The sequence below is a fragment of the Theropithecus gelada genome, chromosome 2 (assembly GCF_003255815.1).
Source record: "Theropithecus gelada isolate Dixy chromosome 2, Tgel_1.0, whole genome shotgun sequence".
NCBI lineage: Eukaryota > Metazoa > Chordata > Mammalia > Primates > Cercopithecidae > Theropithecus > Theropithecus gelada.
Window position 1 is genome coordinate 178,287,321 of NC_037669.1, and position 27,612 is coordinate 178,314,932.

The window sequence follows — 27,612 nt, forward strand, 5'->3', positions numbered from 1 at the left end:
GGGAGGTACAGGGAGGAAGGGAGTGGCAAAGGCAGGGGCAGCCTGGGAAAAGCAAGTTTGAAAAGGCTTCACTGTGTATAAAAAGCAAAGCCAGGCACTTATTTTCCAATAATGAGTCCAGCTGAGCTGACCGCTTTCCTCAAAGGGAATAGAACAACTTGCTTAATTTCCACCAGCCAGAGGTTGAGCCTAGTTTTAACTCCATGCTCTATGTAATGTATTCTGTGAATGCCGGTCAACTCCCCTGCTGCTGTAGGTGGGAAAATGGCCCAAAGATGGCCAGGTGTGGTGGCTCATGCCTGTAATCTTAGAATTTTGGGAGGCCAAGGTGGGAGGACTGTCTGAGCTCAGGAATTCAAGACCAGCCTGGGCAACATGGCAAAACCCCATCTCTACTGAAAATATAAAAAATTAGCCAGGCATGGTGGTGGCTGCCTCTAATCATAGCTATTGGGGAGGCTGAGGCATGAGAATTGCTTGAACCTACAGCCAAGATTGCGCCACTGCACTCCAGCCTGGGCAATAGAGCAAGACTCTGTCTCAAAAAAAAAAAAAAAAAAAAAAAAAGGGCCAAAGACGTTTAAGTCCTGATATGTTAGGTTACATGGCAATGGGAAATTAAGGTTGCAAATGGAACTGAGTTTGCTAATCAGCTGATCCTAAAACAGAGAGATTTTCCTAGATTATCTGGGTGAGTTCTGTGTAATCACAAGGGGCCTTAAGAGTGGAAGAGGGAGGCAGAAGAGGGAAGTCAGAGGGAGATGGGACTATGGAAGCAGGGTCAATGAGATGCAATGCTGTTGGCTCTGAAGATGGAGCAATGGGCCCAAGTCAAGGAATGCAGGCAGCCTCTAGCAGCCGGGAAAGCCAAGGAAACAGATTCTACCCTACAGCGTCCAGAAAGCAACACAGCCCTTCTAACACTTTAAGTTTAGCCCACTGAGACCTGTGTCAGACTCTAACCAACAGAACAGTAAGAGAATACATTTGTGGTAATTTGTTACAGCAGCAACAGGAATCTAATATGACCTACTTATATTTCCTTTATTTCCATATATACAGATTTCCTCTGATGCACCAGCCTGGGATGTACTGTGAAAATCAGCTACCTGGGCTTCCCACCTGCGGATGCTCACTGACCTGGGGCCACGCCAGGTGATTTTAGGACTTCCTCAGAGAAAATGCAGGCAAGACACCAGCAACAGAACTAGCCTGATGATTATTAAATTAGCTCTCTGTGGAGAAGCCATATTTGAATAACTTATTAGTGGAAGCCCTTTGTAAACCATGCTCCATTATATAAATGGCAGGTGTCATTATTTACACCCAGACTACTCCTTTGGAAGACAAACAAAAGATAAATGAATCTTGCTTAGCCCAGAATAGCATGACAACACATGTTCTTAAGTGTTTCCCAATATACTTCATATCTACAAATAAAGATAAGCTAGGTCGGCCAAAGAACAATTTTAATAAGGACTTACTATTGAGTGCCAGGCATTGAGCAGGACACTGGCGATATATGATCTCATATAATGTTTACAACATTTTCATCAGGAAATACCATTATACAACCATTAATAATTCACATGCTTACATTCTTACAGGCAATCATTGAAAGAGCTTGGGTTCCAAGTGCTTTGTCAGACTCCACAGCTGGGGCTCCAGAGAGACGTCATGTGAATCCCCATCCCCCATCATGAAACAGCTTAAAGAGACCCAAATGCTGATTATTCACCTCATTCTCACCAACCTAGAAATGCAACAATTTTACTGCACTTCCCCAAAATACCCTTGGGACTTGGACCTTTTTTTTTTTTTTTTTTTTTAAACTCATCTTAACAGCCAAATTATCAAAAACAGAATCTCTTGTTTTCATTATGATTTTGTATCTTACGTCCAATCAATTGATTGCGTCCATCAAGGAACCTGTATTCTCAGATGATATAAACAAAAACCTGGCTTTTGTGAGGTGGAGAGTGAAGTTTATAAAGCTTCTCATAAGCCCTAGTCAATGACCGTTGTGAGCACCTGCCCCCCATGTCTGCAGGGCACAAGAGTCCCCACTCATCTGCTTGAGAACCACTGATCTAGCACAGCAATATCTAAAATGGGCAAGGATTTCCCATTATGGGAATTTCTATATAATATTCCATTCTAAATAAATGTGTTAGCACTAAAAACTCATCATAATGGAATTTTTAAAAGCCACATAAACATGAGTGTAAGTCTCTCTTGCTTCCATTTCTTTTCTCAATTCAATACATGAAATTAGTATCAATCTTCTATAAGAAAAGTTTACATCCTTCAAAGGAGTAGTTTTCTCCTTGAATTACACTATATATACACATATTTTTTTTTTTAAGTCAGAACTACAAGCTGGGTCTGCATTTTAGTACATAAGCTAGTAAAAAGAAGATATTTGGAATCTGAAACACATTTTCCAAAAAATGACCATCATTCCTGGGGGTTTCCAGGGTAACCTACAAAGCTGTATTAAACCCATAATGTGGGCTAAATACATTCGCTGTAAATAACTTAAGATCTGATACTCTTACAGTATTAATTTGTAAATATTAACAAAGTTATATACATTTCTTACATATTTTAAAGAAAAGCAATTCTAATGAGATGATCAAGAAAAATGAGAATGGAGATTTGGAGCAATCTAAAGAGCACTGCCAGGGTTTTCAGGATTGATACACTGCTCTCAACTGCATTTAAGTTCATTTCCAAAACAGCTACAGTTTCCTTCTCCTTCGCACGGCTGTATGTCCACCACTCTGCTTATACTTATTGGTAATGTGGTCATTTAATGGGACCACTAGAGCTAATAGAAAGAACTTTATGTGACACGAGGACCATCCAGCACAGGCTGTAGATGATGAATGACAGAGAAAAGGGTGGAGATTGGGAGCGACAGGAGCACATTGTTGTCTGAGAGAGAGAAAAAACAGTGGTGACAGAGCACCATATGACACCCAGCTCCACAGGGCACCTCATGGAGTCCATGGCCGTGGTCCGGGCTGCTCCAGTATCTTCAGGGGTGAGGAAGGCTATAGTCCCGGTGTGGCTGGGGACTGGATGGATAGCCAAACAGCTGCTGGTACAGTACTTTCAAGTACTACAGAATGGCTATTTGATTCCTACATCCATAAGATCTGAAAAACACTGCCAGAACTTAAAGACAATTCTATGGCTCACTCACTTGCTCTGTTTCATACACACACACACACACACACACACACACACACACACACACAAACGTTCCCCCTAGTGGCTCACATCCATCATCAGTACCAAAAGAATTTTAAATTTACAATTATTATTTAGCACACAGTAAGCCCCTGCAATGCATAGAGCCGTAAGCCATCTACAAAACTCAATTCAAATTACAAAAGGGATACAAGAACTCATCGATTAAGTCAGGCGAAGCCCAAAGTAGATGTGAGAAATATTTTACTCTTTTCTCCCATAACATTCTTTCCCCAGGATCATAAATCTCTGAGCGTTGACTTTTCATCTTTAGAAAGTGAGCGTCATCAGGGCCAGAAAATAAATCACTTTTAAAATAGTCATTCACCGTGGGCAAATACAAATATAAGCCAGGCAGATGGTGAAAAGCTCATTTATACTGGTATAATTTCATAGAACTAGGCAAGTGAGAAGGAAGCAGAGGGAGCTGTGAAATTTAGGGCCATGTTTAGAGGGTGAGACTAAATACCCCCAAACAACAGAATACTAAAACTTTTCGTACAACATTGCCACAATCTCTTCAACTCTTCACCTCTGGTTCAGACCTGACTTTCTCCCTTTGTGGCAACAAGAATGAACGGAAAAGAGAAAAGGGGAAAGAGGAGGGAAAACCCAGATTAAACATTGCAGGGCTTTAAGCCCTTTTCATTCACAAGTTTCAAAGCGCTTAATCCCTTGAGTACTGCTGTAGGATAGGAGAGATTATACCACCTGGTGCTTAGTTTTTTCATATGGCTCCAGCTCACAGTTGGCAAATCCAAGGTGGCTACCTCCCCAGCACTCTGGTGGGTGTTTATGTCACAAAGCCACACAGGCCTCGGGGGAGGGGAGAGAAGGAAGGCGACACCGTGAACACTCCTAAGGCCACTGCCAAAGACTCTCTCCGTCCTCAGTCCAGTGTCGGAACCCATTAAAAGCCCCAGCACATATCCTACCGGCCATAGCAAAGGCATGATTTCAGACCTTCCACTATATTCCCCTCCTCTCTTATAAAAACAACACCCACCCAAGAAGCAAAACCTTATTATCAACCCACAAAAAAGGAAGAGAGGAAGAGAAAGGCAATGGAGGAAAGAAAAAATCCTTGAAAAATGAGCATAAGCTGAAATTAATCCCCCAAAAGGACACAGAAAAATATACTATCATGCCTTGTACTCAGCTCATGAAAGCTGCCAGAAACCAAGTCGAACAAGTTCTTGAAAAACGTGTGCAGGGCTTAGGCTTGCGTGTGATGATGACACTGTGAGTTGCTAAGAACGAGAAGGAAGGAGGGCAGAAAGATGCTGTTTTGCAAGACAGACAGGAGGAGCTCTTAACCATAGGAGGCGGTATAGCCTGCGAGATAACCACAGAAGCACATCTTCAAATTCCACGTCATCTCACAGATGGTCGTCTCAATTGCCACGGGCCATAGGTAGATCCACAACCACATGACACCAGGACCTACACAGTCTTAGGGTACTAACCGTAGAAACGTCACTTGGCTAGGAGACATTTCTCTTGCTGCTAATCTCATGATATACAGAATAATTATAACTATTATGAAACATGTACAGAGCTAATAAACTGGGTTATGAAAACCTGCTAAACTAAGGGCGGGCTCCATTCAATGCCCACTATATAATAAGAGCTCAATATCTGCTGAGTGAATAAAATAATTGCAGAGATAAATCATCACTGTCTTACTATACTGGAACACAGAACAAACTGATGAAGGAGCAGTGTATTTTTAAGTATAAGAACCGTCTGGCTCTTTCTGATTTTCAGTGAGTCCTGAGGGTCTGATAGCTAGGAGGCATATCTTCTACATTTGTCTGAAGGATGAACTACTTTCCCTCCAGACCAACAACAGTCAGAAGAGAAAAAGAAAAAATCCGGCTAATCAAACCACTGGTTATTCCTTTAGTGTGAGGATCTAAATGGAATGTCTTCAGCAGCTCTTCTAAAAGATTATAGTAAGAATTCTATCCCATGATCAGGGACCCTCCCACAAAAATAATTCCACGTGTAACTACAACCACTTAGCACCTGTTAGATAGCTGATCAAGGCCACTGATGAGGAATGGACCAATTCACAGAAGCATCTTCTGCCTGGAGAGCTCCAGGACAGTGGCCATGGATGCATCTTTCATCACAGCAGCATACGTAAGTCATATGCCACTCAACAGGTTAAACTTACTTCTACTGGAACTCCCGGAAGTCATAGGGAGGAGCACAGAGATGAGAACAAGAGGGAAACATGCCCTTTAGTCATGAACACTACCAATGAACCTCATCGTTCACATTCATTCATTACATACTTAGAGTATCTGCTGTGTGCGTCATACTTTCCTAAATACTGTGGAGTTTCCAGAGAAGAATCACACCTAGTGTCTTCCCTCAAAGAATTAGGTCTATGAGATGAAACGGCCAGGTCAGAAAAGTCTTGTGGGGCTGAAGATGACCCCTGCATGAAGAAAACCTACTTGGGGTAGATCAGGGGTACAGCAGACACAATCTACCACTACCCAAAAGCCAATACCCTCTTTTCTCTTGCTGACAAAAACCCAATTCTGGTCTCTCTGGGATCTGAGATCCCTTTGATCTCAGGTAAGGCACGCTCCATAGCCAGGGAGGGTGGCTCATGAAAATCCAGTGACCCACCACCAGTTATAGGTCTTGGAGTAGGTGTGTGATCTAGTTCTGACTGTGAGATAACAGGGGGAGTGTACTATGGGGCTTCGCTTCCCAAACAAAAAGTTTGTTTTTGTTTTTGTTTTTTTTTTTGGAGACAGAGTCTTGCTCTGTTGCCAGGCTGGAGTGCAGTGGCGTGATCTCGGCTCACTGCAACCTCCGCCTCCCAAGTTCAAGTGATTCTCCTTCCTCAGTCTCCCAAGTAGCTGGGATTATAGGCACCCTCCACCATGCCCAGCTAATTTTTGTATTTTTAGTAGAGACAGCATTTCACCATGTTGGCCAAGACGGTCTCGATCTCCTGACCTCAAGATCCCCCTGCCTCGGCCTCCCAAAGTGCTGGAATTACAGGCGTGAGCCACTGCACCCGACCTCAAAAAGTGTCTTGAGAAGGGTTCCCATCCTTTCTTTTAAAGGATATGTTGTGAGGATGCAATATTTAGGATACAGCTATGATACTGTCACCATGAAATGACAAGCATAACGATAAACAGGAGGAAGAACGGAAGAAACTTGTATCTTTGAGGCCATCATGAGTTGCTGTGCCAGACCTGGAAGCACCTACTTCCAGAATTCTTTTGTGCAAAAATTTATTATTATAATTATTATTATTATTATAATTATTATTATTATTTTCTGAGACTGGATCTCACTCTGTCACCAAGGTTCGAAAGCAGTGGTGTGATCACAGCCCACTGCAGCCTCAACCGCCCAGGCTCAAGCAATCCTCCCACCTCAGCCTCCCGAGTAGCTGGGACCATCAGCACGTACCCCCATTGCCTGGCTAATTTTTATATTTTTTTGTAGAGACAGGGTCTATGTTGCCCAGGTTGGTCTTGACCTCCTCGCCTCAAGTAATCCTCCTGCTTTGACCTCCTTAAATGCTGGGACTGCAGGTATGAGCCACCATGCCCAGGCTTCAATTTATTACTATTTGAGTATTAATTGTAGGGTTTCCTATTATTTGCATCTGAAAGAATCCTACCCAATATAGGAGATGGTGCAGTAAGAAGGAAAGAGCACTAGCTTGGGAGAAAGCAAGTCCAGATATCAATTTTGTGCCAACCTAAGTTCTGTGATGCTTGGCAAGTTAAACAACCACTCCAGTTTGGGGAGTGGTCATTTGACTCCTAAAGACTATTCTAAGATTTAGTGAATCAAAGGTCATGATTCAAAGGGAAAAAAAAAAGTCTATTCTACAGATTCTTGGAAGGAGATATAGTCTGTTTGATGATGAGAGATGAGGAGTGGAGTGTGGAAGGACAATCCTATCACCCACAAAATTTACTTATAACAGATTTTAAACTTGATCAATGATATTTCCTATGCAGCAACCATTTGGAATTAAACTCTGTGAGGTTATCACAGGATTCAATAAAGTGATTTTCAATCATCCTAAGTCAGTGTTAGCTGCCTCACTCCTCCAACTGTTGACCACAAATAAATATGTGTCACATGTTTCAAAAAAACTTACAAGACTGCAACTTGAAAAGAATTATTTACAGGATCAAAACAACATGTTAACCTTGTTCATCTCTAAAAATCTATCACCATCCCACACCGGATACATCCGCAACCAACATCTACCTATACAATTATGTATCATGGGGATGAAAAATTAAAAAAATGATAAAAATGTGTTGAGGGGATTGTACTGGCCAGGCTTCAAGTTGAACATCAGAGGATTTCAAATGGACAGCTTTATGGGTTGTTAAGTAGTTCAAAAGTTCAGGGCTAAAATGATGATTCAACCAAAAGCATGAAAATTCTTGACACAGAACTCAGCTAAATCTTTTATATCAGTCTCCTTCCTTTAGTCTTAAAACAATTTTTCTTCCTTTGGAAAGGGATGATTAGGACATGCTTACTTGAAAATTCAGTTATGCAATTTTTTAACCAAAGTCCATTTAGCTAACTTATATGCTGATATAGTACTCAGTACATAAAGACATTATAAGTTTTTCTACACCTGCTAGATTTGTGGGGGTATGGAGTATGTGGTCTCTTGATAGCATTGTTGCCACTGTAATCCAGACAACTAACTAGGCAAAGCTGCTAACTGGGACAGTCAACACGGGATGATAAGAGCTGACGGTGTGCTCTTGAGGAACAGGCTTAAAAACACTCTGCTTACAGTCTCCAGGGGCGGGGCTATAGTCCTGATTGTCCTAAGGCCAGGGGTAGGTATCTGGGCACCAGATATTTACCCTCAAACAATTAACACAACATTATTTTTCATTGCTCCCCCTTTCCAGCTTACCCATTAAAAATGTGAGAAAGTTTTTAAAGTTACCAAATGCTTTTCTAACCAGTGAATGGATAAACTGTAGATCCCATGAGTACTATTCAACGCAAAAGGAATGCATTAGTATGATTCACATAACATGGATAAATCTCAAATGCATTACACTATGTGAAGGAAGCCCTACTCAAAAGGCTATATCCTGCATGATTCCATACACATGACATTCCGGGAAAGACAAAACTATAGGGACAAATAATAGATCAGTGGTTGCCAAGGGCTGGGGGACAGATTTGACTGTAAAGGGGCATGAGGAAATTTGGGGTCAGTAGAACTGTTCTATACAGGTTGTGTATCCCTCACCTGAAATGCCTGGGAGAAGAAGTGGTTTGGATTTTGAATTTTTTTGGATGTTGGAATTTTTGCATTATACCAGTTGAGCATCCCAAATCCAAAAATCTGAAATCCCAAATATTCCAAGGAGCATTTCCTATGAGTGTCATGGCGGCCTTAAAAAAGTTTCAGATTTGGGGGCATTTTAGATTTTGAATTAGGGATTCAGATTTAACTCCAATCTAATCAGATTTTGAATTCGATTTGGATTAGGGATACTACTTTGATTTGTTAAGACTGAGAACCTTTCATTTTAAAATGGTGAATTATATTGTTTGTGAATTATGCCTCAATAAATCTGACTTTTAAAAAAACAGTTAAGGTTTTGTTGCTCAGATATGTCCTCTGGAAGGTGGGTATGCATGGTCATGTGTGAGCTCTGTCATTCAGGATGGGTTTACCTCATTGCCCTGGGCTCTCCTGTGCCAAGAGCCCGACCAGTCACAATGGGTGCAGAAAACAGAAACCACTCCAGGTGTTGCAGTCAGAAAGGAATTTGATATGGGAATTAGGTGCCTATAAAATTATTTAAAAGGCTGGAGGAGCAGACATCAGGGGCCCCATTAGACTTTTCTTTTTTGGAGGGGACAGAGTCTTACTCTGTCACCCAGCCTGGAGTGCAGTGGCACAATCTCAGCTCACTGCAACCTCTGCCTCCCAGGTTCAAGTGATTCTGCTGCCTCAGCCTCCTGAGTAACTGGGATTGCAGGCACATGCCACCACGTCCAGCTCATTTTTGTATTTTTAGTAGAGAGGGGGATTTACCATGTTGGTCAGGCTGATCTCAAACTCCTGACCTCGTGATTCACCCAACTCGACCACCCAAAGTGCTGGGATTACTGGCATGAGCCACCATGCCCAGCACGCCCCTTAGACTTTTAAGTTCAAGGTCACAACAATGTAGGTGGCTGTGATTCAGAGGTCAGAAAGCTGTTGCCACATCCATGGAGGTGGGACTAAGGCCTGGAACTATGAGTGTGGCCACCACAGCTGCCCCTAAACACTCCAAACTCCACGCCACTGCCTGCCAGCAGCATGAACAGAAGGAACTTGGTCTTCCAAATCTCACACAAATGCATCTCCCTGTAACGTGTTCAGAAATCCGACTGTAAGAAAGTCTAGGACATGTAGCTGTTAGGTTTCCAATCTCTCCAATTGAGAAAGTAGAAAGAAAGTTAAGAGAGTGGCCAGGCGTGGTGGCTCACGCCTGTAATCGCAACACTTGGGGAGGTCAAGGCGGGCAGATCACGAGGTCAGGAGATCGAGATCATCCTGGCCAACATGGTGAAACCCCGTCTCTACTAAAAATACAAAAATTAGCTGGGTGTGGTGGTGCGTGCCTGTAATCCCAGCTACTCAGGAGGCTGAAGCATGAGAATCGCTTGAACCCGGGAGGTGGAGGTTGCAGTGAGCTGAGATCGATCGTGCCACTGCACTGTAGCCTGGAAACAGAGGAAAAAAAAAAAAAAAAAAAACCTCAAAAAAAAAAAAGAAAAAGTCAAGAGAGCTTGGTCCACAGTCTCTACTCCAATCACCATCCTTCCTGTCGTAAAGTAAGGCATACATGATGAAGCGACACACGGAAAACCTTTTTCCATCTAGACTTACATTTCAGATGGTGTTTTTCGTTGAAAAATTGTTCTACGAATAGGTAAAACCAAGATCCTAACTCATTTCATTATGGAAGAATATTTCATTTTCACATTTAGTTAGTTCTAGCGTCAGCAGAATAAAATTATAAGATTACTACATTTTATAACAGAGCCGATCACAGCTCTCTTAACTCATGTATTAAATACATACAGCTCTTTGAGCTTTTATTCTGCTGGGAATTAAACAGACTAAGCTTCAAAATGCATTACTGTTTCAGATGTAGGTTATTTTATGGGAAGCCAGAACCAGCAGAGGGGAGCTACCTTTGGTATCCCACTCATCCCCTCAAAGACCTAACATGTTCTAAACAGTAAACCAGAAGACAATAGTTAATTTAGCTACATGACCATAATAACCACAATTCTGAAAGTTAGTTTCCCAACGACCACTCACGTAAGCAACTATATTTTCTAGATCAAAAGCATTAAAGACCTGCTCATAAGGCATTTTTAACCTTTAGGAATTTCGCTTCATTCTATATAGAAGTTATTCCTCCACAATGTACAGAAAGGAGGCAATAGCAACAATTTTTTTTTTTCTGACAGAGAAACTATTGTGTGGATGTCGCCACTTTTTGAACTATTAAGACAAAAAAATGTAGCAAGGCACAATGGCCTAAGAAGAAAAATAGTATCCAAGCTCTACTAGCTGTTTGGGTTTTGAGAATCATCTGCCATAGCACTCACTGGGAAAAATGAGGGGAGTCTCTGCAAAAAATTCTCCCGTCTCAGAAAACCACCAAAACACCATTCTACTCCGTAAGACCTTCCCTGCTACATGGAATCAAACAAAATCTTACCTTGCTCTGACAAAACAATTAAGGAAAAAAATGACAACCAGAAATTAATGTCTGTCTCCCTACCTTAATGAAAAAAGCTCTGGCTAGTTCTTCTTCTTCAGGATATATTATTTTTAAAGTTGAATTTGGGAATTAGTTATTTCTTTTTCTCTTTTTTTTTTTTTTTGAGATGGTGCCTTGTTCTGTCGCCCAGGCTGGTGTGCAATGGCGTGATCTTGGCTCACTGCAGCCTCTGCTTCCCGGGTTCAAGCGATTCTCCTGCCTCAGCCTCCAGAGTAGCTGGGATTACAGGTGTGCACCACGCCTGGCTAATTTTTGTATTTTTAGTAGAGACAGGGTTTCACCATGTTGGTCAGGCTGGTCTCGAACTCCTGACCTCGTGATCCACCCACCTCGGCCTACCAATGTGCTGGGATTACAGGCGTGAGCCACCGCGCCCGGCCAGGAGTTAGTTATTTCTTACAGATAATCGTATGCTAATTTTTTTTGCCAATGCTACTGACTGGTGAGGTAAAGTGGGCAACAACTTTGTGTAAAAAACAACGGACTTGGCCTCAAACCTTGGGGGTCAGAGGGAACACCTATCAGAAAAACACAGAAGAAACACTAAGGAGGATTTACAAAGTCAGAAATAGTACGAGCCATAGTAAGTAAGTTAGGTTTTGCGCAAGAATGCTGCTAGAAATAAGGATGTAAAAAATGATCACTAAAGATCTAATAACTCACTTCTCTACCATTCACATGGTTGCCAACTTACCTTCTAACTCACTTACACATCAGCTGCGTGGGTTTCTAGACCCTGAAACTCCTTGTACATACAGAGCAAATGCCTTGCAAAAATCCACAGCCACTATTCACTTCATACCCTTCTAAAGCCCCTTAAATATGCCCATGAAATATTTGTAGGCAGCCTAATCTGACTTTACGAGAGCTATGCTACTACATCACTGTCCAAGAATATAATCCTATGCTGCTTGGAGAAAAATTTCCATTGATAACCAAAACCATTTGATCAAAGACACTGCCTTGGGGCTTTCAACCTTATCAAATAGATTTTGTGAGTGTGCTACAATTTTCAGGCAAAAATGATTTCAATGGCAATTAAGAACAACCTCTAACACATGGTTAAAGGAGGCCTCTGCCCAGTTCAAGAGACCGTATCAAGACTATATCATGTGCATCAAAAGAACAAGAAAAACAAAAATGGACTCAGGACACAAAATACTATTGACAAAAGGAGACACTGCATTTCGCTCCCCTCCAGCTGCCACTTAGAGGCAGAGTTAGGAGAGCCGAGGACAGATGACAGAAAGTCCATGAAGCCTGTTGGAGCCTGGTTGGTCACCAGGATCTGCAAGGACTGCTCTCCTGACGAGGCAGTGCATATCCTCGGCAGCCTGAACCTGGGCTGCAGCTCAGCGCCCAAAAGGAGTGTTGGCCATGGCCCCACGGATCCCAGCCTGGCTCAGGAGCATGCAGGAATCGAGCATGTGAGGCAAGAGCTTGTATTAGCAGGAACCACACGAAAAAGCCATTATTCAGGGGAGCGACATAATATATTGTAACTGCTCCCATCATGTCAATAAGCATCATGTTAATGGGTCTGTTAGAATTTCTCCCACTTAAAGTTAAAATGACTCCTATTTCAATGAAAATAGGAGATTCCTCATTCGTAGGATCACAATTCACCCATAGCAGCTGCCAGACACAAGAACAAGAGAAGTGCCGGGCATGCACACAGCTGATTTTGTCTCTCCAGGCAATTCTTCCATTTTTTAATTTGTCTCCTCTTGAAACAAAGAGATGAGCAAGTTACAAATATAATTACTATATTTCTGAACAAGCGATAACACAAGCCATGAATGCACTGAGAGGACTGCACGCTTACCTCTGGTTCTGGCTGTGAGGTTTGTTCATCTTCAGTGGAGTTTGGTAAAATGGCCCAGGTTATGTTGGCACTGGCTGATGGCAAAGAGCCAAGTGTCCCATTTTTCAGCTGCTCTGTGGAATGTGACTTGGGCCCGTGCCATCCCAGGATGTTTTCTGAAATAAAGACCTAGAATGATGCCAAGTATTTTCCAAATTAAACATTTATAGCTCATGAAATATTCGTACCCACTGTCTAAAGAGACCTGCTTGAAAAGGGCATGATGTAAAACACAGAGGGCTTGTTTTGAATGAAGTACCAAGTGCAGATTCTGATCATCTGTTTAGGAACTGGTTTCTGTATAATATCAAGATCAGAATCATCACAGGCTGTTTCACTCCCCAACAGTGGACAAAAACAATTGCTATTTACCAAAGCCAGATAAAGGTGTTTTTCTGGTCTGTTTGTTTTTTACCTTTTAAAAAATTTCTAAATATTCACAATGAAAAGTCAGATTCTATCAAAAATAGGCTGCTCAAAATGGGGTTTGAAGTCCAAGTGACACAATGGCCATGGCTCAGAAAAGATGCCTGCAGTGTGAGCACAGGATGCCACCCCTGCCCTCAGACGTGGCTTGGTGTGGCAGATGTCAGGAAGCCCCATCACCAAGGACACAGGTACCCATTCCATTCTGGCAAGAAACACTTTCACAAATGGCAGCCTGGCAAACCAAAAGCCATTTTTCGAATCCTCCACCAACCCCCTGTGGGGGGAGGGGAAGAGACTTTTACTCTGTTTTTTAAGGGTCACATATTATTGTAGAATATTTTATACACCTACTAATAGAAACAGGAGTAACCAGACGTGGATTTCTTTTTTAATACTTTCAGTTTTAGGGTACGTGTGCACGATGTGCAGGTTTGTTACATATGCATACAAGTGCCATGTTGGCAGAGGTGGATTTCTTTACCCCATAGCAATTCTGCCATTCAAATAAATAGGTCTCAGTGGGCACAGAGGCTCATGCCTATAATCCCAGCACTTTGGGGGGCTGAGGTAGGAGGATCGCTTGAGCCCAGGAGTTGGAGATCAACCCAAGCAACAAGGCAAAACCCTATCCCTGCAAAAAATATTAAAATAAGCCAGGCGTGGTGACACAAGCCTGGAGTCCCAGCTACTTGGGTAGCTGAGGTGGGAGGATCTATTGAGCCAAGGAGGTCAAGGCTGCAGTAAGCCCAAATCGCGCCACCGCACTCCAGCCTTGGTGACAATGCAAGACCCCATCTCCAAAAAAGGTAACAAAAAATAGGTAAGTCTCAAGCTTAGCTGACTGACACTCTGTAGATTCTGTTCTAAGTCTAAGAGCAAGAATAATGATAAAGAAAAATTAGGCTAAAGTAGAGAATGACTCATGAACATTCAACATTTCAGGGTCTCAGATGTTCCATCCATAAAGCAATACTATCTGTCAGCCTTTTCATGAGAATTACTCAAAGAAAAGTCTGCAGATACCCCAGACTTTCCTGACGTATCCCCAGGGGAATCTGGTTGTCAGAGGCAGATGAAGACACCGTGTATGTGCGGTGCTTATGCATCTATATGCTGCTGTATGCAGTATTATCCAACTCAAGTGTATTTTTATGCAAAAATCTTTTTTAATGTCAAGTGTTAGGTCACATAACTCTACTGTTAAAAGCCTTAAGTGGGCCAGACACGGTGGCCCACACCTGTAACTCCAGCACTTCGGGATGCCGGCTGAGGCGGGTAAATCACTTGAACCCAGGAGTTTGAGTCCAGCCTGGCGAACATGGCAAAACCCTGTCTCTACAGAAAATACAAAAATTAGCAGGGCATGGTGACATGCACCTATAGTCCCAGCTACTTGAGAGGCTGAAGTGGCAGGATTGATTGAGCCCAGGAGGTCGAGGCTACAGTGAGCCATGATTACACCACTGCACTCCAGCCTGGGTGACAATGAGAGACCCTGTTTCAAAATAAATAAATTAATAAAGGCCCCAAGTGGCTTATCATTACAATTGGAACAAAATCTAAGCTGCCTGGCTTTGCTCTATGACCTGCCCAGCCTCATTTTGTTCTCTTCTCCCCGTTGCTTAGTATGCTCAAGTCACATCAGTATATTTTTCCATTTCTCAAATGTGCCAAGTTCGTGACAGTCTTAGAGTGTTTGTGCATGCTGTTCCTTCCTTCCAAAGGGCTGTTCCTCCAGTCCTTCTACATCGGGGAGGAAGTATCCTGTACAGATCCAGGAGTCAGCTAAAATACCACTTGCTCAGAAAGGCCTTCTGGGACCTCCCTTGCCAAAACAGCACCCCAAAGGCACTCTCTGTCACATCGCCATTTGCTGTCTTCTCAGGACTTAGCACTGTCTGAACTCACTAACGCACTCATTCACTTGATTTTCTTTCCTCCCTGGAATGTCAGCTCCTTGAGGACAAGAACAATACCGCCCTTGCTCACAGCAGTGTCCCCAGAACCACGAACATGTTTAGCAAAGAGTGTACACTCAATATGAATGTGCTGTATAAATCAGAGATAGAAAACGTTAAGACGAGTGCACGTCATAGCCTCCTAAAAATTAAAAATTAAAAAATGGCCAAAAGAAAGACAGAGAATAGAATGGTGGTTGCCGGGAGCTGGGGAGTGGATGGGAGGAAATGGGGAGTTAACATTTAAAAGGTAAAGAGCTCCAGTTTTGCAAGATGAAAAGAGTTTTGGAGATTGGTTATACAACAATGTGAATGTACTTAACACTACTGAGATGTATACATAAAAATGGTCAGGATGGTGTATTTTATGTTATGTGTACTTGACTACAATTTTTTCTTAATGGCAAAAAAAAAAAACCATCCATATAGCAGCACTTCATGTTGTTTTTTAAAAGGTAAAAACTCACAACACTAAAACCAAAGGCTAAAGATGCACTAATACCAGAACTTGAGAGAAATGTCTGCAAATAACAAGGCAGATGGAGCCGAACTAAGAAAACCAACCCAGGATTCACGACACTACACTCTGCCATAAGAGAGGCGGACAGATACCTCTTACCTTTCCTGCTGACCAATTCCTGCCTCCGAAACCTCAAACTGGATTCAGATCTAAAATACCAAACAGTTGTTCTATAGATATAGGGCTGCTATTTAAAAATTCTTTGCTTTATTACACAAGCAGTAAACATCCTGTAGAGCAGTTAGGAAATCTTTTAAAAGATAAAGAAGTTTAGGTAACACAGTGAGACACTGTCTCTACTACAAAAAATTAACAAATTAGCCAGGCATGTTGGTACACGCCTGTAGTCCCAGTTACTTGGAATGCTGAGGTGGGAAGATCACTTGAGCCCAGGAGTTTGAGGCAGTAAGCCATGATCATGCCACTGCACTCCAGCCTAGGCAACACAGTAAGACTCTGTCTTTAAACAAAACGAAACACTAGGGGGAAGAAAAGACATCTGCTTGCCTAGGCAATCAGGACAAAGTCCCCTCCATTCTTCCCATACCTCAACTCTGTGTCTCCCTCCCCTCTATTCCAACATTATCCAGATATGGCAACCTAGGGCACAAGAGGGCAAGAAGTAGAGTCTGAACTGGCAGTGGTATGCTGTATCTTGGGATAGACAAAGACCAGGACAAGACAAAGAAAGGTGGCAATGCATGCTGGGGAGCACAGCTTTCTGTGGACCCTATGGATTCAGAACATCAAACAGCCAGTGCATGAGAAAGATGCCCATCTCAGATCAGTTCAGCTGCTTTTAAAAAATGATCATGGGTTTAGGAGGCTGGATAGACCTGTCTCGCTTGGAGATGAAGGCAAAAATATTCTTACATGGAGTGAATAAAAAGGACTGTACAGAGCTTGGGGAAAAAAATATTCTCAAGAAGGCTAAGAGGAAAGAGATCCTGAGCAAGAAGGCCAAATAGGAATAGCTCCAGCCTACAGCTCCCAGCGCGAGCGACACAGAAGACGGGTGATTTCTGCATTTTCAACTGAGGTACCGGGTTCATCTCACTGGGGCTTGTCGGACAGTCAGTGCTGGTCAGCTGGTGCAGCCCAAACAGCTAGAGGTGAAGCAGGGCAAGGCATCGCCTCACCTGGGAAGTGCAAGGGGGAAGGGAATCCCTCTTCCTAGCCAAGGGAAACTGAGATACACAACACCTGGAAAATTAGGTAACTCCCACCCTAATACTGCACTTTACCAAGGGTCTTAGCAAACGGCACAACAGGAGATTATATCCCACACCTGGCCCAGAGGGTCCCACGCCCACGGAGCCTCCCTCATTGCTAGCACAGCAGTCTGAGATCTAACTGCAAGGCGGCAGCAAGGCTGGGGGAGGGGCGCCCGCCATTACTGAGGCTTAAATAGGTAAACAAAACCCCCAGGAAGCTCGAACTGGGTGGAGCCCACAGCAGCTCAAGAAGGCCTGCCTGCCTCTGTAGACTCCACCTCTGGGGACAGGACATAGCTAATCAAAAAGCAGCAGAAACCTCTGCAGATGTAAATGACTGCGTCTGACAGCTTTGAAGAGAGCAGTGGGTCTCCCAGCATGGAGACTGAGATCTGAGAATGGACAGACTGCCTACTCAAGTGGGTCCCTGACCCTTGAGTAACCTAACTGGGAGATATCCCCCACTAGGTGCAGACTGACACCTCACACCTCACACAGCTGCGCACACCACTGAAACGAAGTTTCCAGAGCAAGAATCAGACAGCAACACTTGCTGTTCAGCAATATTCTATCTTCTGCAGCCTCTGCTGCTGATACCCAGGCAAACAGGGTCTGGAGTGGACCTCAAGCAAACTCCAACAGGGTCCTGACCGTTAGAAGGAAAACTAACAAACAGAAAGGACACCCACACCAAAACCCCATCAGTACATCACCGTCATCAAAGACCAAAGGCAGATAAAATCACAAAGATGGGGAAAAAGCGGGCAGAAAAGCTGGAAATTCAAAAAATCAGAGGGCATCTCCCCCTCCAAAGGAACACAGCTCATCGCCAGCAATGGACCAAAGCTGGACGGAGAATGATTTTGACAAGTTGAGAGACGAAGGCTTCGGTCAATCAAACTTCTCAGAGCTGAAGAAGGAACTACGTACCCGGTGCAAAAAAACTAAAAATCTTGAAAAAAGAATGGAAGAATGGATAACTAGAATAATCAATGCAGAGAAGGCCATAAACGAACTGACAGAGATAAAAACCATGACACAAGAATTACGTGACAAACGCACAAGCTTCAGTAACCAACTCGATCAAATGGAAGAAATAGTATCAGCGATTGAAGATCAAATGAATGAAATGAAGTGAGAAGTCTAGAGAAAAAAGAGGAAAAAGAAATGAACAAAGCCTCCAAGAAATATGGGATTATGTGTAAAGCCCAAATCTACGTCTGATTGGTGTGTCTGAAAGTGAGGGGGAAAACAGAACCAAGTTGGAAAACACTCTTCAGGATATCATCCAGGAGAACTTCCCCAACCTAGTAATGCAGGAAAACATTCAAATTCAGAAAATACAGAGAACGCCACAAAGATACTCCTCGAGAAGAGCAACTCCAAGACACATAATTGTCAGATTCACCAAACTTGAAATGAAGGAAAAACTGTTAAGGGCAGCCAGAGAGAAAGGTCAGGTTACCCACAAAGGGAAGCCCATCAGATTAACAGCAGATCTCTCCGCAGAAACTCTACAAGCCACAGGAGAGTGGAGGTCAATATTCAACATTCTTAAAGAAAAGAATTTTCAACCCAGAATTTCATATCCAACTAAACTAAGTTTCATAAGTGAAGGAGAAATAAAATCCTTTACAGACAAGCAAATGCTTACAGATTTTGTCACCACCAGACCTGCCCTACAACAGACCCTAAAGGAAGCACTAAACATGGAAAGGAACAACCGGTACCAGCCATTGCAAAAACATGCCAAAATGTAAAGACCGTCGATGCTAGGAAGAAACTGCATCAACTAATGAGCAAAATAACCAGCTAATATCATAATGACAGGATCAAGTTCACACATAACAATATTAACCTTAAATGTAATGGACTAAATGGTCCAATTAAAAGACACAGACTGGCAAATTGGATAAAGAGTCAAGACCCATCTCACATGCTGTATTTGCTGTATTCAGGAGACCCATCTCACATGCAGAGACACACATAGGCTCAAAATAAAGGGATGGAGGAAGATCTACCAAGCAAATGGAAAACAAAGAAAAAGCAGGGGTTGCAATCCTAGTCTCTGATAAAACAGTCTTTAAACCACCAAAGATCAAAAGAGACAAAGAAGGCCATTACATAATGGTAAAGGGATCAATTCAACAGGAAGAGCTAACTATCCTAAATATATATGCACCCAATACAGGAGCACCCAGATTCATTAAGATTCATTCTTAGAGACTTACAAAGAGACTTAGACTCCCATACAATAATAATGGGAGACTTTAACACCCCACTGTCAACATTAGACAGATCAGCGAGACAGAAAGTTAACAAGGATATCCAGGAATTGAACTCAACTGTGCACCAAGCGGACCTAATAGACATCTACAGAACTCTCCACCCCAAATCAGCAGAATATACATTCTTCTCGGCACATCGCACTTATTCCAAAATTGACCACATAGTTGGAAGTAAATCACTCCTTCTGAAACTATTTCAATCAAAAGAAAAAGAGGAAATCCTCTCTAATTCATTTTATGCGGTCATCATCATCCTGATACCAAAGCCTAGCAGAGATACAACAAAAGAAGAGAATTTTAGACCAATATCCCTGATGAACATGGATGCAAAAATCCTCAATAAAATACTGGCAAACTGAATTCAGCAGCACATCAAAAAGCTTATCCACCATGATCAAGTGAGCTTCATCCCTGGGATGCAAGGCTGGTTCAACATATGCAAATCAATAAACATAATCCATCATATAAACAAAACCAAAGACAAAAACCACATGATTATCTCAATAGATGCAGAAAAGTCCTTCAACAAAATTCACAGCCTTCATGCTAAAAACGCTCAGTAAACTAGGTATTGATGGAACGTATCTCAAAATAATAAGAACTATTTACGACAAACCCACAGCCAATATCATACTGAATGGGCAAAAACTGGAAGCATTCATTTTGAAAACTGGCACAAGGCAGAGATGCCCTCTCTCACCACTCCTATTCAACATAGTATTGGAAGTTCTGGCTAGGGCAATCAGGCAGAGAAAGAAACCAAGGGTATTCAGTTAGGAAAAGAAGAAGTCAAATTGTCCCTGTTTGCAGATGACATGATTGTATATTTAGAAAATCTCACCATCTCAGCCCAAAATCTCCTTAAGCTGATAAGCAACTTCAGCAAAGTCTCAGGATACAAAATCAATGTGCAAAAATCACAAGCATTCTTATACACCAGTAACAGACAAACAGAGAGCCAAATCATGAATGAACTCCCATTCACAATAGCTTCAAAGAGAATAAAATACCTAGGAATCCAATTTACAAGGAATGTAAAGGACTTCTTCAAGGAGAACTACAAACCACTGCTCAGTGAAATAAAAGAGGACACAAACAAATGGAAGAACATACCATGCTCATGGATAGGAAGAATCACTATCATGATAATGGCCATACTGTTCAAGGTAATTTATAGATTCAATGCCATTCCCATCAAGCTACCAATGACTTTCTTCACAGAATGGAAAAAACTGCTTTAAAGTTCATATGGAACCAAAAAAGACCCCGCATTGCCAAGACAATCCTAAGCCAAAATAACAAAGCTGGAGGCATCACACTACCTGACTTCAAACTATACTACAAGGCTACAGTAACCAAAACAGCATGGTACTGGTACCAAAACAGAGATATAGACCAATAGAACAGAACAGAGCCCTCAGAAATAACACCACACATCTACAGCCATCTGATCTTTGACAAACCTACAAAAACAAGAAATGGGGAAATGATTCCCTGTTTAATTAATGGTGCTGGGAAAATTGGCTAGCCATAAGTAGAAAGCTGAAACTGGATCCTTTCCTTACTCCTTATACGAAAATTAATTCAAGATGGATTAGAGACTTAAATGTTAGACATAATACCATAAAAACCCTAGAAGAAACCCTAGGTAATACCATTCAGGACATAGGCATGGGCAAGGACTTCATATCTAAAACACCAAGAGCAACGGCAACAAAAGCCAAAATTGACAAATGGGATCTAATTAAACTAAAGAGCTTCTGCACAGCAAAAGAAACTACCATCAGAGTGAACAGGCAACCTACAGAATGGGAGAACATTTTTGCAATCTACTCATCTGACAAAGGGCTAATGTCCAGAACTTACAGAGAACTCAAACAAATTTACAAGAAAAAAACAAACAACCCCATCAAAAAGTGGGCAAAGGATATGAACAGACATTTCTCAAAAAAATTCATACAGCCAACAGACACATGAAAAAATGCTCATCATCACTGCCCATCAGAGAAATGCAAATCAAAATCACAATGAGATAGCATCTCACACCAGTTAGAATGGCAATCATTAAAAAGTCAGGAAACAACAGGTGCTGGAGAGGATATGGAGAAATAGGAACATTTTTACACTGTTCGTGGGATTGGAAACTAGTTCAACCATTGTGGAAAACAGTGTGGTGATTTCTCAAGGATCTAGAACTAGAAATACCATATGACCCAGCCATCCCATTACTGGGTATATACCCAAAGGATTATAAATCATGCTGCTATAAAGACACATGCACACATATGTTTATTGCAGCACTATTCACAATAGCAAAGACTTGGAATCAACCCAAATGTCCATCAGTGACAGACTGGATTAAAAAAATGTGGCACACATACACCATGGAATACTATGCAGCCATAAAAAAGGATGAGTTCATGCCCTTTGTGGGGACATGGATGCAGCTGGAAACCATCATTCTCAGCAAACTATTACAAGAACAGAAAACCAAACACCACATGTTCTCACTCATAGGTGGGAACTGAACAATGAGAACACTTGGACATGGGAAGGGGAACATCACACATCGGGGCCTATTGTGGGGAGGTGGGAGGGGGGAGAGATGGCATTGGGAGTTATACCTGATGTAAATGACGAGTTGATGGGTGCTGACGAGTTGATGGCTGCAGCACACCAACATGGCACATGTACCCTAGAACTAAAGTATAATTAAAGGTTATACTTTAGGTACAAAGTACCTTTAGGTTTATAGGTGCACACGTACCCTAGAACTAAAGTATAATTAAAAAAAAAAAAAAGAAGAAGGCTAAGAGGAAGAACACATATAAAATTGCTAACACAAGGTGTTGGAGAAAACACCAGGAAAGGTGTTTCCTCAGCATATAAATATAGGACAAAGCACCCTGTATGAAACAAAAACAGAAAACTAGAAGAAGAAAACAGGCTGAGGTGAAAAGAGAGATGAACGCATCAAGGAATTATTATGCGGAAACTAAACCAACATTAGTAGAATTAAAATTAAAACTGAGAACAGGAAATAGTGGGATCAACACTACAGAAAAACAAATAAGTAATGTATTGAGATAAGGAGGCTCTACCTATGTGCAGTTGCAAAAGACACAGACGACAATCATGAGGCAGAAAACAATAGAGAAAAGCTGGGTGCAGGGACTCATTCCTGTAATCCCAGCACTTTGGGAGGCTGAAGTGGGCGGATCACCTGAGGTCAGGAGTTCGAGACCAGCCTAGTCAACATGAGGAAACCGCGTCTCTACTAAAAATACAAAAATTATCCAGGCATGGTGGCACGCACCTGTAATCCCAGGTACTTGGGAGGCTGAGGCATGAGAATTGCTTGAACCTGGGAGGTGGAGGTTGCAGTGAGCCAAGATCGCACCACTGCACACCAGCCTGGGTGACAGAGCAAGACTCCATCTCAAAAAAAAAAAAAAGAGAGAGAAGATGCACAACAGAGATCCAAGAGATAAAGGATCCATGTTCCTGAAGGAGAGAGACCATATCAATGGACAGACAAAAATGTAAGTATAAATACATGTCCTGCGCTGAACAGAAAGCTGTGGGGGCTGCTGAAAGGAGCCACGACACTCCAGCCAAATCAATGGGAAAAAAATGCACATCTAAATACCGCAGCTTGCCGATATTTTCTCAGGCTTTTTATTACTGAAATTCCAAACACACACAGAAGTAGAATAGTATAATGAATCCCTAGTTTATGAAGTTTGGCAACATTTTTGAATAACAAAAATCAAGAGAAAAATTTTCCAATCACGAAAGCAAAAAAATTAGACCTGCCTTAAAGGGAAAAAAAAAAAAAAAAAACCAGTCTTGAATTTTGCGACAACACTAAATGCCAAAAGATGAATAGGCAAATAGAAGAATGTAAATAGAAACCGACAGATCTGGAGTGAGTTGGGGAGCTGGGGGATAACATTCATCCCCAGCCAAAATGTCTTTCCCTTGGTAAGAATGGCCAACATTTATTGAGCTCTTGCTAGGTGCCAAGTACTGTTGTACATACTATCTGTGGTTTGTCTCATCTAATCCTAATGGTGACCCATGAGGCACGTACATATTACTACCACGCCTACATGGCAGATGAAGAAACACAGGCATTAAGAACTAGTAAGTGGTAGAATCCAGATTAAAACCCGTGCAGCTGAGCTCCCCAGCCCAGACTCTCACACTCTGCACCACGTGCCCTCTCAGCAGCACTGCAGAGACTCAGAAATGATTCTTCTTGCAGGAAAAACAACTTGAAAACATTTCCCAAAGTACGAATAAAAGAAGCAGAATTAAGAACTCAAGAAATGGGGAAGTCATAAAAAAAAAAAAAAACAACTGGTAGAAAGCAATGAACCCAGTTAAATGCAGAGCTGAGCAGGGCTGGGACTACAGTCAGGCAAGTAAGACATTCACCTCAGGTGTAAAATAAAAGGAAGCATCAAGAAAATCAGTAATTGAGATAAAGCGTAATTTTTTCTAAGAGACAGGATCCCACTATGCTGCCCAGGCTGGAACATAGTGCTACTCACAAGTGTGATCACTGCACACCACAATCTTGAACTCCTGGGCTCAAAAAATCCTCCTGCCTTGGCCTCTCAAATAAGTGGGACTACAGGTATGCACCACTATACCTGGCTGAGGTAAATTATATTTTAACACAATATTTTAAAATTGAAATAAAAGGGAAGAGGAGGGAAAGGAAGGGACAAAGGGAGAAAGGAAGGAAGCAAAAAGGAAGAGAGAAAGTCTTATAGTACTCAGCCTCACTTCACCCTCATCTCCATCCTATCAGATCCTCTCTGCTATAGACTGAATGACTATGTTACCCTCCTCCAAGATTCATATGTTGAAGTCCTAACCCCCAACATGACCAAGTTTGGAGAAAGGGCCTTCACATTAATAAAGTTAAATGACATAAAAAATGTAGGGTCCTGATCCAGTTGGATTTGTGTCCCTGAAACAAGAGGAAGAGAGACCAGTGTTGAAAGAAGAGGAAGACAGACCAGAGGTCGGTTGCCCTCCAGGTTCACACACCAAGGAATGCCATGTGTGGACACAGCAAGAAGACGGCTGTCACCAAGCCATGAAGAGAGCCCTCACCAGAAACTTTGGGCCTAGGAGACTGGACTCTGGATCTTAAACTTCCAGCTTCCAAAACTGTGAGAAATTTTTGTTCTTTAAGCCACCCAGTCTACAGTTTTTTATAATAGCAGCCCAAGCTAAGACACTGTCTTTATGTAAACTTTTGATATTTTGTTATCAATTGTTTTTGCATTAATTTTGGTTAAAAATATTGCATTAAAACATAACTACTTATCTTAACTACTTAACTTTATCTTTTTATCTTAACTACTAAAACTTTTGACACCCTTTTGAATTTTGCACTCAAGACTAGTGTCTCTTTCATCTCACCCTGGTCCCAGCTCCAGAATAGGCTATGAATAATACTTTTTTTTTTTAAGACAGGGTCTTGCTTTGTTGCCCAGGCTGGAGTGCAGTGGCACGATTTCAGCTCACTGTAACCTCTGCCTCCCGGGTTCAAGTGATTCTCCAGGCTCAGCCTCCTGAGTAGCTAGGACTGTAGGCACCCACCACCACGCCCAGCTAATTTTGTATTTTTTTTTTTGGAGAAATGGGGTTTCACCATATTGGCCAGGCTGGTCTCAAATTCCTTACCTTGTGATCCACCCACCTCGGCCTCCCAAAGTGCTGGGATTACAGGCATGAGCCACCACGCCTGGCCGCGATGAATAATATTTCTAAGCATGGTTATATAACTGAATATTAAAGTCACATATTATTTTTAAAAATAATTAGTCATCATACATTATTTAATTATTATACTAATATTAAAATATTAATAACAATAGCCTGCATATCATAATAGCAAAAATTGGAAAGCACAATAGAGGGGCAGAGGAAGTTAAAGTCTGCCCTGTCTTTATCATTAAAGAAAAGATTCAAAAAGTATTCCATCATCCCTCTGAGGACTACCAAAAAAAATAGGTTAAAGAATGCTTAAGAAGCTGGGTATGGTGGCATACACCTGTAGTCCCAGCTCTTCAGGAGACTGAGGCAGGAGGATTGGTTGAGCCCAGAAGTTCAAGGCTAGACTGCACTATGATTGTGCCTGTGAAGAGCGACTGCACTCCAGCCTGGGCAACATAGTGAGACTCTGTATCTTAAAAAGAAAAAGAAAGAAAGAAAAGAATGGTTATGAAAAACTTAATATGACCACTACTAGAATTTATATATATATGTGTCATATTTCTTCCCAAAATACTAAAGAAGGGTAAAAGAAATACAACCTGTATAGCAAAATAGAAAACATGAAAAGCAGTATGGAAATAAAAACAAAAATCATAAGGAGACTAAGAGAAAAACACCGGTTTTAAGGGCAAAGGTTTCACTGTGGAATTGTCTTAATCCCTCCTTGGCCTTATTTTAAGCCTTGCTTAGAGTGTTGAGAGCTACAAGGCCTCTGCCCAGAGGCCAGTGATAGGTGATGGCCCCTGGAAGGTCTTTCCTCTTCCTGTACCAGTGAATTCATGCTTCCCAGGTTCAGTAAACATAAAATGGTTTTCCAAAATAGAATAAGATTGACATTCACAAAAAGATTGAATTTTCACTTGAAACCATAAGACATATTCCCAGTGGAAAGCCGGGCCTTGGTAACTGTTTTATTTTTTTTTTATTTATTTATTTTTGAGACGGAGTCTCGCTCTGTCACTAGGCTGGAGTGCAGTGGCATGATCTCGGCTCACTGCAACCTCCGCCTCCTGGGTTCAAGCGATTCTCCTGCCTCAGCCTCCCAAGTAGCTGGGACTACAAGCGCGTGCCACCATGCCCAGTTAATTTTTGTATTTTTAGCAGAGACGGCGTTTCACCATGTTGGCCTGGATGGTCCTTATCTCTTGACCTCGTGATCCATCCATCTTGGCCTCCCAAAGTGCTGGGATTAGAGGTGTGAGCCACTGTGCCCGGCCTCTAACTGCTTTCTTTAGGGAGAAGTTGGCACTCAAAAATTCTGTTTAGACAGTTGTAAAAAAATTTTAAAAACACGTATCTGAAATATTCTGCAATGCTAGTTTTTCCTCTTCTCCTGATATCCTATTGATACGCTTTGGCTCTGTGTCCCCACTCAAATCTCATCTTGTAGCTCCCATAATTTTCACATGTTGTGGGAGAGACCCAGTGGGGTATGACTGAATCATGGGGTATGACTGAAGCATAGGTCTATCCCATGCTGTTCTCATGATTGTGAATGTGTCTCACGAGATCTGATGGTTTTAAAAACGAGAGTTTCCCTGCACAAGCTCTCTCTTTGCCTGCTGCCATCCATGTAAGATGTGACTTGCTTCTCCTGGCCTTCTGCCATAATTGCAAGCCCTCCTCAGCCATGTGGAACTGTAAGTCCAATAAACCCCTTTCTTTTGTAAATTGCCCAGTCTTGTGAAAATGAACTAATATGCCTATTTACTGAATTACCATATTTCTATCTTAGCTTTTAATCATAAAATAAAGAAAGGTGACTATAAGTGGGGCAAATCTTCACCAAAAGCAGTAGGTGTCAGGAAAGAAAGTATAAGAGACAAAGAAAGCAAAGGAAGTCCCTAAGTGGTGGAAAACAGATGAAAAATGAAAGTCTGAAGAGGTCTCTGGAAAAATGTAAAGCACCGCAAAAGGAAGAAGATAAACAGCCAGAAGAGCCAAGGGTCCTTATGACAGTCTCACCTATTTGGCCCTTTTGGCCAAACCCCAAAATGCGAAGACCAGTGCAACTGGCTTATTAACTGACACTCCCCACTAATCTTTCAAGAGGATGAAGCGTTATTGCAAGGATGAGTTCAGGAAAGTATATTAAATTCTGCTCTGGTTCTTCTCCTCTCAAATATATTCTCTTGATCTTTTGTCCCTGTTTGTCTTCAAGGGCACCTGTGTCATCTACTGCATTCTGCCAAGGTTCCATTGTCACTAGTTCTGGCAGTGGCGACTCCAGTGTCCTTCCCCAAGCCTGTTTCACACCATCACGCTGCTAATGCCAGCTCTTACCTGGCACCAGAATGGGCTTGTCTAGTTACAGGCATCTGCCCGAACTCAAACCATGTTACCTAGATTAAGGCTTGCAAGCAAATAGCAAACCAACCAGCAGCACAGAGGGCAGAGTACTCCGTACCCTCAAATCACTTTCCAGGCCCAGTTCCCTCCCACACTTGAAACTCACCTAAAAAGCC

The 27,612-nt window shown here is 42.1% G+C and overlaps 1 protein-coding gene across 3 annotated transcripts in view; it reads right to left on the bottom strand.

Moving 5' to 3' along the window:
• The window catches only part of OSBPL10 (oxysterol binding protein like 10), a 328,230-nt gene that overhangs the window by 57,819 nt on the left and 242,799 nt on the right, over nt 1-27,612 (bottom strand). For all 3 annotated transcript variants that reach the window (XM_025376268.1, XM_025376267.1, XM_025376266.1), the window contains one exon: nt 12,904-13,058. In XM_025376268.1, the coding sequence (XP_025232053.1) occupies nt 12,904-13,058 (155 nt within the window). The remainder of the gene's footprint in view (nt 1-12,903; nt 13,059-27,612) is intronic.